Here is a 14036-nt window from a genome sequence, read left to right as displayed (position 1 = left end):
TACGCCATGATATGAGTGTATTCCCTTTGTTTTAGTAAACGTAGGCATGTAAACACTCACTTTTGACATATCCATAGTGCAAGATAACAGTGATTAATCAATCAACATATTTTCTGTTAATCCTTTGATGACTAGGAACAATCCGTTGATTTACAAAAACGTTAATCAACTGATCATTCATCTCTTGCTGGGCTGCCATGTGTATATTATATAACACACATTTCACCTCACTTCAAACCTGGATTTAGGGGTATTTCCAAATAACGACATCCGATGAGTTCCGCCATTCTTTTTGTCTGTTTGTTTAGGCTGAAGAAATTAATTAACATGCGCTCTTTGTCGAAATTGTTATAGATCACGGTTAACCAATCAGTGTTAAAAATGCGTAAAACAAATATTGCCTCCAAGTTTATTTAGCTGTTCTTGCAGACGGTAGCCCAGTCTCTTGTCACTTGTCAGTTGCATTGCGTATCATCTGGATACTCACGGGGGGAAAAACAATAACAAAGGCAACAACCAGTCCCCGGGAAATTGCTTTAGATCAGTGCCCCTTTAAGTAGAAATAGCCTTAGGTTCATAAATTGACTCTGTGTAAATGAATAACATGCAAGTCAGTTTTCAGAGTATAATGATCACCTATCCTTTTACAGAATCGAAAAAGTGGAAAAATGAAATACTGATTACAGTGTTTGACATGATGCTGTTGTTGTATCGAAAAGTCAACACCCAAGGAATCACAGGTAAATATCTTCAATCTTTCATAATGTTTCATTTGTCCTGTTTATAAGTGCCCAAAATATTTGAGATAAACATCAGTTATACACGAAGACGGGAACCTATTATTTTTAACTGTTGATGATATATATATATATATATATATATATATATATATATATATATATATATACTGAACAGCATTGAAAACGCACCAGCAATAAATCTTGAAATATTACAAAAACAACTTGAGCAATGATCGTTTTTAATTAGAACAGACATAGATGGAATATTAAGAAAGACGACAAAGGAAACAGGAATACCAGACAGTAATTACATTTACGTCATTAGTGTGAGGAAGACACATAGGCTTAAAATGAAAAGTCAATATCTGGTATGTCCGCAATTGGCAGCAACACAGGCCCATGCAATGTCGTTTCATTGATCGAATAAGTCCGCGAATAGTGTTCTGTGGGATAGCATTCCACTCTTGACATTGTGTATCTTCAAGTTCTCTCAGGTTCCGTACTTGCAGACGACGTGAGAGGCGTTGGCCCAGGTAATCCCATAGATGTTCAATTGGCGATAGATGGGTGATAGGGCTGGCCATGGAAGCAGAGGCACATTTTTGTTCGCTAGGTACTGTGTTGAAACACGTGCTGTGTGCGCTCTTGCATTATCTTGCTGGAAGGTGTGCATATCCTGGTGCTGATGAAAGAATGGGATGACGTTATTTGCCAATATGTTATTCCTGTAGTAAAGGGTAACTCTTCCACGACAAACATGGAGCTCTGTTCGATGGTTATGACTGATGCCACCCCACACCATGACACTCCCTCCCCCCTATCGATCTGTCTGTACAACGCAGTCATTGTGGTAACGTTCTCCACGTCGACGCCACACTCGCAATCGACCGTCAGCATTCCGTAAATGAAAACGGGACTCATCAGAGAACAGCACACCATGCCACTGCCGCAATCTCCAATGACGATGCCTTTCGGCCCAACACAGACATTCATTTCGATGTCGATCAGTATGTATGGGTCTAACATATGGACGTCGAGCATGTAGCCCAGCTGAGCGGAGACGTCGATGTACAGTGTCAGCACTGATCAAACCCTGTTTGCCTTGTACGGTTGCTGCAGTCCTGGTATGTGGAAGTATACGATCACGAAGAGGCCGACGAACAATATGGCGATCCTGACATGGTGTAGTTACACGACGTTGACCCGGACGTGGTCGATCTCTGGTGGTTCCTGTCTGCTGGTATCTTCCTAGTAGCCTGAGGACTGTTGAATGATGGCATTGAAACCGTTGTGCAACGACTCTACTTGATGTACTAACTTGAAGCATGCCCAAGGCACGTTTACGTTCCTCTGCTGTTGATCTTGGCATTTCTTGTGTCAGTACCCTTTACGTCTGCAGCAACAAGTGATGTGGCTTTTAAAAGTCTGTCTTTTATAGCCCTATTCTGCATGCTTCCCTGCATGTTGCGTTTTAGCGTTGTTGTTCACAAAAAAATTAGGAATGTGTTTTGACGATCTGTTCTTCTTCATGCTTCTTCCAGAACATCGTATATTCAATTATATATTTTCATATGACAAAGCCCGGATAAAAATACATCCATTTTCATGGCTTTGAACAGTATTTCTGTGATATGGTCAGTGTGGGAGAAGAGACCAAAGTTCTAAATGTTTACCACTTTGGTTAAACCCACAAGCAAGGTTATAGTGCTGACAAACCAAGAATCATAATTGTCAGGTTTTTTTTACACAATTACTGCCCTTGATCCATGTTGTTTTACTCCGTGCAGTGTCTACAATGAGGACAAGGCAGAGACCATATGGTCTCTGGGACCATATGGTCTCTGGGACAAAGTTTCTCCGTTATTTCTTCCTGAGAAGGGGCCTTTTGTGTGTATTAATTTCACATTTAATCATTTTTTCTGATGAAATAAAGCGACCCTTGTACCTATCTCTTCTAAAGGCTTATGGGACTCTTTTTTCAAATTTTTTATTCACTACAGTTAATTCAGATTACTTATTTTCAGATATTCCATGCAACATTCCGAATTGTTCGCAGGTAAGATAACATATTATAGTCTACAAAATTTCTAGGATAACAGCTTTTATTATCTGCCTCATGTCAAGGTCACTGTTAAGGTCATTTACATATTCAAATGTAGGAAGTATTATTTGCACTGTTGTCATAATTGAAGACTTTTGTATAGTGTTACTGGTACCAGTGACAGGCTATGACATCATTACTATTGTGACATCAGTGTATATATCACATCAACCTTGATGTCTGTATTCTGTCAGCAATGAAATAGAGCGTGTGAAAGCATGTGTGTTTTGTATGGAGCTAAAAAGAATATCTTTCAAAATTCCGGCTCCTTTAGTACTAAGAGATAGATTGAACTGTAACTTGTAGTCTCTGATCAAAAGGCTAGGTTGGTTTAAAACACCAACATTCAACTTCAGTGTGCTAGGCTGCCATGTTGTTTTCTCAAGCTAACTGGCTTACACTTTATTGAGATGGTTGCAGAATGTCTTTCTTCATAAATATTCAAGCAAAATATATCATAAAAGAAATATTTGATGTGTGTTTCAGTGTCCTTGTAGTTATCGTCAATCATGTTAATGTCAAAACCATGCATCATAACTATCAACATTTGACTTGACTAAAAAACCTGAAGACATGTCCATTCCTCTTTTGTACTGGTTGGCAAAGTTCCATAGAAGTCCATAGAAAGAGTGGTCCAACAATATACCACCAAATCCCACTCTCAAACATAAATGATATTCCTAATTACTGGGTACAATTAGGAAAGGATTTTTCTTTAAATTCGCAGAAAATATTTGAGACAAGTGGAATTAATTCTATGTGGAGTCTCAAAAACTCTAAGGCTGTGCTTGTTTTAAAATCTCAGATAAGATCCCTCGTTCATTTATGTCAGGACTTTTTTTCAACTTTGTACACCACTATCCCACATGAAAAACTTAAGAAAAAACTTCATTCTTTGAACCATTGAGCATTTGTCACTAAATGTCATGACCATAGATATAGCTACGTCTCTATCTTCAAAGGATCTGGACATTTTATCAAGAATGAAAGCAAATGTCATCTGATGTTTACTGAAAAAACGATATGTGAAAAACTGCACTTCCTCATTGAAATCGGGTCTCAGATTTGACAAATTTGAGACCCAAAAAGTTTATTTCATAAATTCCTTAGTTATATGAGGATTCTAACCGACAATTTCTCCAGTGTGGAAGACTCTTATGAAGAATGTAAGCAATGCTTAGATATTCAGATGGAACGCTTTTGAAATATCTTGTTAATGATGTTTCAGATATTGGAAGCTTTGTGTTCAGTTGCATTGGATGCAGAGCACAGAGACAGCACAGTGAGAAGAAATATTTCCGAGGGGGCAGATAAGGTGTGTATTTGCATTATCAAGCATGACACTAATATAGCTCACATGACCATGCTGAGTGAAAGTCAAGTAAGCTCATGTCATGGTGCGTTGTTCATTGTCTGTACGTTCATCTGGTTATTTGGATTGTCCATGGTGTCTCAGTTTTCCTCCCGGTGTTAACTTTTGTTTTTTCCATCTCCCCGGAAACTACACATATTTTTACAGAATCATGTAATACTTTTTTGGGGCATATTTTGATTTTTGATCCAGCTGTGGCATTTGACTTTTGCATACTCCCATTTTTCCTGTGTTACTGGGGGGCATGGGTGGCCAAGTTGTCTTAGGCGCCGCGATTCGCTGTGCAGAGTTGCGTCCCTTGGGCACGCCAGAAACCTATGATTGTGTGTTCGAATCCCGGTTCGCCCCGATTCTGTTTCCAAGTTTGTCAGCACCATACCCATTCTCGTGGGTTTCACTGAAGTGGTAAACGTCTGAAACCTGCATCAGTTCGGGCTTTCCTCACACATTAATTATAAGCTGACACGCTGTGATTTAACTGGAATAGTGTTAAAAGCGGCGTTAAACCCAACTCACTCAGTCACTCCGGTGTTACTGTATTTTCAAGTTCTGTGGAGATGAAACTTTGTGTGAATGATCCCAGCTATGATGTCTCTGAAAATTTATGTGATGTGAGTTTGATCCCATCAATGGAAATGAAACGGACATCTTTTTTCAAAATGTATTGAAACTGGCCATATATGTAGTTAGTAGTAGGGTCTAATATACATGTTTCATTTTTGATGATGACATAAATTTTGACCTTGATTCAACCTTTACAGCATTATAGTTGTGGTATCATCAAAGTGATACTGCTGTCATTGGCAATAAAAATCAAGGAGGTGCCAAATTGGAAAGCCATATCTTAGACCCAGCTGCACACTAGCCTGCCACCATGTTTCATCTGATTATCAGTAACATTGGAGAACAATAGCAAAAAAATTACAAAAAGTTTTAAAATCTTATTCTTAAGAAGCACAGGGCTTCAACTTTGTTTGAATGTAATGGCTACAAAGAGATTTAAGTTTTTTATGTCATCACTGTTTGCATCGTCCTAAATGCAAAAAATATTCTTTTTGCACCAGTTTTATTTTAACTCAATATAGATGTTTTAAAAAAAATAATCATTACTTCATAAGTGAGGTGAGCTACAGAACCTTCAATTTTAACCCAATTTTCTTCAACTGTATATTCTTCTTTTTCTTATAACTATTTAATCGGTGAAGATCTTTGATTATCCAGTGCATTAAATCTCCATTATATTATGATAAATTCCCAAAACCGACTGACCACTATACCTTTTTTTAAGTCCAGTTCAAATGACACAGTACTTAAAACAGATGTTCATTTAAATTACATTCCTTCACTGTGACTGAAATTAGCAGCAATATTACCAGCTAGCACCGGAACATTTTGCAGTATGATGACTTCCCTGCCCCGTTCAGGAAAACATATTTCCAATCTTCTGATTTGTTTAAGTGTATAGAAAGCCTGCTTGAACAAGGCAGTAATTTTGAATGTGTATCTGTGCAACTTCCCGGAGTAATGTAAACATTCATGCATACATCATCTTGTATTTACTGTGCTGTAAAAATAGCAAAACAGTTCTTGTAAAACTTTTTCAGGATAAGCGGAATAAAAGCTCTCCTGTTCAAGCAATGAAAAAGATGTCTATTACAAACGGTAAATATGTTTTGTCTTTGTCTCTTCCTTTATACGTACCTTAAGTATTCTAATACCCACTGTTGATTCCTCTATATAGCTGAAATATTGCTGACTTGGCAAACAAGATGATTCACTCACTCATACATGGAATGCTTTCCATGTTGCTCCTGGCTTTACCAAGGAGTTATTTACAGGCTGTCATGCTATACTGGTAGTTTTAATATTCCTGATTGCTGCTTGAAACATTCACTGATTGAAGAGACTATTCACTTGTGTTATTAAAAAGAACATTTTAACAACCTTGAATACTTATGCAGCATGGTCAAGTGAGACTGAGGCAGGTGTAGATGGTTCACTGCACACAAGTTTGTGTGCTGGAGCTTCACATCAATGCAACTCTTCCATACCTCATGGGATGTTTTCAGTCAAAAAATGATCTTATGACCACTTTGTTAAGGAAATTCATCTTAATTCGTAAGAAATCAAGGAATGTTACAATCAGTGAAGATACAATATAAAAAACTTACCATGTTCGACGTAATAAGTGCCCTGCTCTAATAAGCGCCCGTGGTGATATTTGCTAATATATTGGCTAGTGAACAATCCCAATTAGCACCTCTTCCGATTAATCAGTGTACACAAGACCTATTATTCATGTATAATACGCACTCGTGTGTTATATGCACCCTTAATTATGGGCAATTAAATTCTGGAAAAATATTGCACAGACTTTTCTTTTGTATCATTTTAGGTACATAAACCTAGTATTTACGATCTTTCAACTCTGTTTAGTTTTCATCAAAATTATATTTTGATAGGAGCCCACTATTTCTAATTTTGAAAACACCCTGGGTGCTTATTACGGTCGAATACGGTAATCAAATGTGGAGATCCCTTTTCCCTTCACTCAGGTAATAATTGTAAAGAGTTGTAAAGAAGTGAAGTATTCCTGAGGTTGGGTCTGGACCTGATTAGATATTTGGTTGACCTTCATTGCAGGTCAATGTCCCCAGAGGTCACATTGCAACATTTCTCTTTTGGAATATTTGCTTTCGTTAAAGACAATACCAAGCATTTTTCAGTCAGTGTATATTTACCATAAACCACAAACATCAATTTTGAAAAATCTTTAATATCCTTTTTTATCAAACACAAGTTCTAGGTATTTAAAACATTGATGTCATATATGCCGATACAATGGGATTCAGATTTGTTCAAGCCATGTCCAGTCACAAAATATTTTTATTTAGAATTAGTCAAATTAATTTAGGCACATAGATCTAAAACCTTTATGAGGATTAGTAGGTTTGAATTGAAGAATCTTCTATTGTGGAAGATGCTTTTAGCATCACCTTCTAAGGAACTAAAGAGCTCAGAGAACTGACAATTTGGTATAATATTTAGCACAACATTGGGGCTCAGAATTAATGTGGAATTTTGAAAAAGATTTTTTTTGTTGAATTTCATTTATCAGGCAGCAACTTTGTGCCAAAGATAAGTAATAACTTCAAGTTTCTTTAAGGCGCCATCATCTGCACTAAACTTTGGCCACTGTTGATGATGTTGCAAAATTAAATATCATTCACCTCAGAAGGTGCTAATGCTCTGATAATTCCATGAATTTTTGTTACCATGACAGTGAAATAATAATACTGCTAGATTGATAATATACTGTACTTCAGCATCAAACAGACCACATTACAAAGCCAATGAAAAGCTGCACTCTCCTTACTTTAATTGTAATTTCCCTAGTACTGCATGTAACATTCAGCTCAGCAGCCTTGCATGTTCTATCTTTTTTATGCTTAAAGTTTGTACTTGTAAAACGCAGTATGCCAAAATACTGTGTCCTTTAGATTCCTAAATTGTGTTGTTGTTGTTGTTTCTTTGTTAGGTGAGCAGCAGCAGCAGCAGCTCCCACAGCAGCAGCAACAACCACAACAAGTAGAACATGATCAACAAACTCCCCGGCAAACTGGTGTACCAAGTGGTAATTTCATTATGATGACTGCACAAGTGTTCAATCCAATTGTTATAACATAACATATGCAGACTCCCGCAATTTGATGAAATCTCCCAGTCTCTCGTATGAGAGACTATTTCTCTTGCAAAACAGCATTTTTCATTAAATTAAAATGTGGCTCCATTGTCCCGCGAGTAAAAACAAAACAACAGTGTGATATGATGCCTTTATCTGAGCCATAATGAAACTTGTAAATTATCTTCTTCAAGTGTTATTGTCACTTTATTAAAATCTCCCCCTTTGGAGGCAAATCTCCCACATTTTAAAGCAAATCTCCATTGTCGTGACGAGGGGTTGACAGGGCTGCATATGCCTAGGTAGTTACAGGTTTCTTGGTGCCGACATAGTAATGATTGTAAAAGCACATGGTATCTAGGGAACATATCTGTTGACAATTTGCAGATGTTAATTTTGTCTCATACCTTTGCTGATATAAGGGTAACGCTATTTTTCAGGGCATTATCATTTGCAGAAGCCTGAGGTCTTCCATTAACGGCCCGATGAAGGAGGGTGGTTGAAAAGACCAAGGGCTTCTGCAAATCATAATGCCCTGAAAAATAGTGTTACCCTTATTATAGCTAAATTGATGGAATATGCTATAAGATAAAAAGAAACAATAATACTTGTAATAATTGGAAACATTTACTGCAATCAACATGAATGTCACTGACCCACTTTTACAAATATGGAAATGTCAGAGAACAAACCAGATGACGTCACTATTGAACGTGATGTCACCTATCCCTATCCTGTGACATCACCTAACAACAGGCATGATAATGGCCCGTCGTCAAGCAATATGAGGGCATTATCAAGTTACAGTGGCCCGCTCATTTCTGATAACATGCGGGTGTTTTAATGATAATTCTATCCATTTTAGCTATAATATGATTTTAATTTGATTTATCAAAAGGGTCCGGACAGCGACAGCAGCCCCAAGAATCTGTTGAAGTAGACCTGATACAGGATCAAGGTAATTGTGGTGTATTTTTCAAATATGTATGCTGATACATATAATCACCGCTATTAAAAGAAATTCTGCTGTGTTTTAAATTAGAGCTGATATCATAGAATTGAGAACTCAGTTAATTCAAAATCAAATGTTTCGAGGTAATGTTTCCAATATGTAAGACTTGACATCTTCTGATTACAAAGTTTGTATTTTAATTTTTTGTTATTATTTAAAAAAAAAAATTATTTAGAATTAAAAGAAACCCAAAAACTTTGCAATCAGAAGATGTCAAGTCTACAATCAAATACAAGTACGTCAATTTATTACCCACGTGGTGAAGATACAGGTGGTAAGATACAAAATCCGTACGTCACACGTGTGTCGTACAAGGTTGACCTTGTTTTATTCGTTTTGATTGGATAACCATGACCTCTGTCACACCGGGACTTTTTTTTTCATTCATAAAAAATCGCGAGACGTCATTCATTTTGCGATTACAAGACAGAACTGAAGAAATTCATGAGCACGAGAGATATTTACAAACACTTTATTAAACCAAACAAGATAGTCACACGCATCAAATTCGGTTTGCATTCTATATAAGTTATGCATTGAGCTCCTACAGACGTATAATCGAGCTAGATCTATAAATCGATTTACAATGTACGACTGCCGATCGAGCGCGTCCCTGAGCGTGACGCACCCGACCATTTTCGCAACTTTCAATTTGATGAAACGTTAAAGGATAAGCGTGGTGAAATGAAGTCTGTTTAAACTATCTGGACAGATATCTAGACTTACTTGGGATGATCCGGTTGTGCCATCGGTGTCCCCTTTGAAGCGTATGTTGTGGCGCTGTTTCGGGAAGTGTTGTTCATGAATGAACAAACACAACAGCACGACCAGATCACTTAAAGTTCACAGTTCCGATACAAATCATTCGAAAACTCCGTGGAAGTGTGCCTGACTTCTGATTTTGTTGCCCCAAACATCCCAAATGTGAACAGTAACATTCCCTATCTCTAGAGTAAAACGCTGTGAGTGGATCGTGGTTGTCTTTTCTTATTCCGGTGACGACCTTGCCCTTCGATCGTTCGAAGCTGTCACTGACATGTAAGCAGATTTGAGTTTGTTGATTTTCACGTCTTCAGTAAAGGGTGGTAAGTTAACATGAATGTCTTTGGCGAACAGTCTGATTTCCCTCTTCTAAAATGGTACGGACATGATATAAATTCAGCTGATAGATCAAGGAAACCGAACCATTTTGATTGCACAGACGGGATCCCGGCAGTGTGATGCGTGTGACTGTTGGTCCGATATTCAAAGCGCGGCGCTAATGTGACATTTCAAATTTTCTTATTGGTGTCCTGCGTACTAACAACATGGCGCTTGAATTACCATAAGTTGAAGACTTTCTTCCAAAAGGATCTTGAGCGTCGGTGCTGGTTTGTTTGCAAACAGATCAGCAGGCGCATGTTGTTAATGCGTATGCATAAACATGTCAACAATGCCCATATTTGGTCATATATCAATATTCATGCGCAACCAGATTTTGCAACCGGTTTCAGTTTGGTCTGTCAACGAACGCAAGTTGTTATGTATTTACACTTAAATATATATTCAACGTGGGTAATAAATAAAATACCACACTCTTTCTCGTTAGATACCATTTTTACGAAACTCGAGAACTTTCTATGGTATCTGACCCCGCTTTCGCTTGGTCAGATACCATAAAAAGTCCACTCGTTTCGTAAAAATGGTATCTAACGAGAATGAGTGTAGTATTCTCTATGTACAAAATCTAAACCTGTCAAGACAGCATAAGTGTTTTCCTGATGTTTCCACATCATCATTATCACCCAACACGACAGACACATGTACCTCTTGGAAATCATTTACATACATTGGCATATTTGTTTTTTTACTTGATTTAAGCCAAATTCCAGAAGTGGAATAAGTTTCAAATTCACTTTTTTGTGCTCATTTTCCCCTCTGAATCTACATGATCTATTGGCACATTTCAATAATAATGAAAGCCTCAGAGTAGATCGATATGGAAAGGGAGGTAACTCTTTAACCTGTGATATTCTAAGAAACATTTCAATGTTACGCTGAACCAAATCTTTTCCCATAGACTTCAGTAGTAATGTTATATTTTTTAAAAAGAATTAAGCGTTCAACAGCCAATCCATGTACATGTAGCCATAAAGCTGAAATAAAATCATATTTGACATTGACATTTTGATTTCCAAGCACTCAAAGCTAAACACACCAACCCAAGTCATATGCATCAAATGTCACTTGCTTGAAAATATAGTGGGCACATTCAACATAGATAATGATAAAAACAGGTCAGGTTAGGGTGGATGTTGATCTTTAGAAACATCAAAATCTTACACAATGCCACCCAGTCATTGCTGCTTGTTTCTTTGCTGCACATTTCATCTTCCCTACAAAAGCTATGTTATAGGGGATGGCTGCACAATTGCCTTTGGAGGCAAGCCTCCCACATTTTGAAAGCAAATCTCCTCCATTGTATTGACGAGGGGTTGACAGGGCTGCACATGCCTGGGTAGTTACAGGTTTCTAGGGGCCGACATAGTAATGATGGTAAAAGCATACGGTATCTAGGGAACATGTCTGTTGACAATTTGCAGATGTTAATTTTGACTCATACCTTTGCTGATATAAGGGTAACGCTATTTTTCAGGGCATTATCATTTGCAGAAGCCTGAGGTCTTCCATTAACGGCCCGATGAAGGAGGGTGGTTGAAAAGACCAAGGGCTTCTGCAAATCATAATGCCCTGAAAAATAGTGTTACTCTTATTATAGCTAAAATGGATGGAATATGCTATAAGATAAAAAGAAACAATAATACTTGTAATAATTGGAAACATTTACTGCAATCAACATGAATGTCACTGACCCACTTTTACAAATATGGAAATGTCAGAGAACAAACCAGATGACGTCACTATTGAACGTGATGTCACCTATCCCTATCCTGTGACATCACCTAACAACAGGCATGATAATGGCCCGTCGTCAAGCAATATGAGGGCATTATCAAGTTACAGTGGCCCGCTCATTTCTGATAACATGCGGGTGTTTTAATGATAATTCTATCCATTTTAGCTATAATATGATTTTAATTTGATTTATCAAAAGGGTCCGGACAGCGACAGCAGCCCCCAGAATCTGTTGAAGTAGCCCTGATACAGGATCAAGGTAATTGTGGTGTATTTTTCAAATATGTATGCTGATACATATAATCACCGCTATTAAAAGAAATTCTGCTGTGTTTTAAATTAGAGCTGATATCATAGAATTGAGAACTCAGTTAATTCAAAATCAAATGTTTCGAGGTAATGTTTCCAATATGTAAGACTTGACATCTTCTGATTACAAAGTTTGTATTTTAATTTTTTGTTATTATTTAAAAAAATAATTATTTAGAATTAAAAGAAACCCAAAAACTTTGCAATCAGAAGATGTCAAGTCTACAATCAAATACAAGTATGTCAATGTACAAAATCTAAACCTGTCAAGACAGCATAAGTGTTTTCCTGATGTTTCCACATCATCATTATCACCCAACACGACAGACACATGTACCTCTTGGAAATCATGTACATACATTGGCATATTTGTTTTTTTACTTGATTTAAGCCAAATTCCAGAAGTGGAAGATAAGTTTCAAATTCACTTTTTTGTGCTCATTTTCCCCTCTGAATCTACACGATCTATTGGCACATTTCAATAATAATGAAAGCCTCAGAGTAGATCGATATGGAAAGGGAGGTAACTCTTTAACCTGTGATATTCTAAGAAACATTTCAATGTTACGCTGAACCAAATCTTTTCCCATAGACTTCAGTAGTAATGTTATATTTTTTAAAAAGAATTAAGCGTTCAACAGCCAATCCATGTACATGTAGCCATAAAGCTGAAATAAAATCATATTTGACATTGACATTTTGATTTCCAAGCACTCAAAGCTAAACACACCAACCCAAGTCATATGCATCAAATGTCATTTGCTTGAAAATATAGTGGGCACATTCAGCATAGATAATGATAAAAACAGGACTAAAACAGGTCAGGTTAGGGTGGATGTTGATCTTTAGAAACATCAAAATCTTACACAATGCCATCCAATCATTGCTGCTCGTTTCTTTACTGCACATTTCATCTTCCCTACAAAAGCTATGTTATAGGGGATGGCTGCACAATTGATATAGTTTGCACATTTGGTTATTCGATTCATACATCAGTGAACCCAAAAAACCCACAATGTCAATTCACAATAGGCATGTTAATACAGGCGCAAAATTTGGATTATTGTGTGTTTGTTCGGAGCGTGATACTCACAAACGTTTCTTTTTAATTTGAACAGCACACAGTGATTTAGTTATCAGGTGCTCACAAAAACACTTTTGTTTAACCGTAAATACCCCTTACACAATGCCATCCAATCATTGCTGCTCGTTTCTAAACTGCACATTTCATCTTCCCTACAAAAGCTATGTCTAAGGGGATGGCTGCACAACTAATACTGTTTGCACATCAGTTTTTCATAATAAGAAGGCTTTGATAATTACATACTTACAGGTTAAGATTACAAACAGTTTATTTCTATGATTAGATCTACTTCATTAGCAAAGGTCAAGGTTAACTTTCTTGTTTATAGTTCTTCAGCGTCATAAATAATAACATTAGCCCTCCAGACCATTGAAATTATTTTGAGAATAAAGGCATGCAGAAAATAGACTATAGTGCCAATATGAATTCTTCTTGGCCCAGAAATTGACATAATTTTCAGTGATATATATAGTTAAAAAGGTTGCACTTTTTTATTAAGTATGTCAAAGTTCTATCATAAATGCCTTGTGTTTTGTTAAAAAAAGGTTCAACCATGTGTACTTTTGTCTTATCATTTTCAAACACAATGTTGCAAGACAAGATCTCAAATATCATGGGTAGCGACAAAGCCTTATTCATGTTAAAACTGCATGGTTATATTTGTTTCCATTTCAGGAGAACCAGACAAGCCTCATAAAGATACCAGCACCGGAAAATTTCAGAACTCAAAGATCATCAGTGACACTTAGTAGATAGCCAGGGCTATGCTGGGAGGCCTCAACTCTACTTAAGTCTTATCATACCTGTACTTCCTTACTGCTCACCATGATCAGTGCTGTAC

General features: G+C 37.1%; 1 protein-coding gene across 2 annotated transcripts in view; it reads left to right on the top strand.

Moving 5' to 3' along the window:
* The window catches only part of LOC139479224 (uncharacterized), a 26263-nt gene extending 12227 nt beyond the window's left edge, over positions 1-14036 (top strand). For both annotated transcript variants that reach the window (XM_071262078.1, XM_071262079.1), the window contains exons 6-13: positions 651-740; positions 2765-2796; positions 4070-4156; positions 5818-5875; positions 7752-7847; positions 8794-8853; positions 12002-12061; positions 13871-14036. In XM_071262078.1, coding sequence (XP_071118179.1) covers positions 651-740; positions 2765-2796; positions 4070-4156; positions 5818-5875; positions 7752-7847; positions 8794-8853; positions 12002-12061; positions 13871-13944 — 557 coding nt within the window. In that variant the 3' untranslated portion in view covers positions 13945-14036. The remainder of the gene's footprint in view (positions 1-650; positions 741-2764; positions 2797-4069; positions 4157-5817; positions 5876-7751; positions 7848-8793; positions 8854-12001; positions 12062-13870) is intronic.

Source organism: Haliotis cracherodii, unplaced genomic scaffold, assembly GCF_022045235.1.
Source record: "Haliotis cracherodii isolate W230 unplaced genomic scaffold, xgHalCrac1.p SCAF_4, whole genome shotgun sequence".
Classification (NCBI taxonomy): Eukaryota; Metazoa; Mollusca; class Gastropoda; order Lepetellida; family Haliotidae; genus Haliotis; species Haliotis cracherodii.
This window is presented reverse-complemented; position numbering and strand designations above follow the sequence as displayed.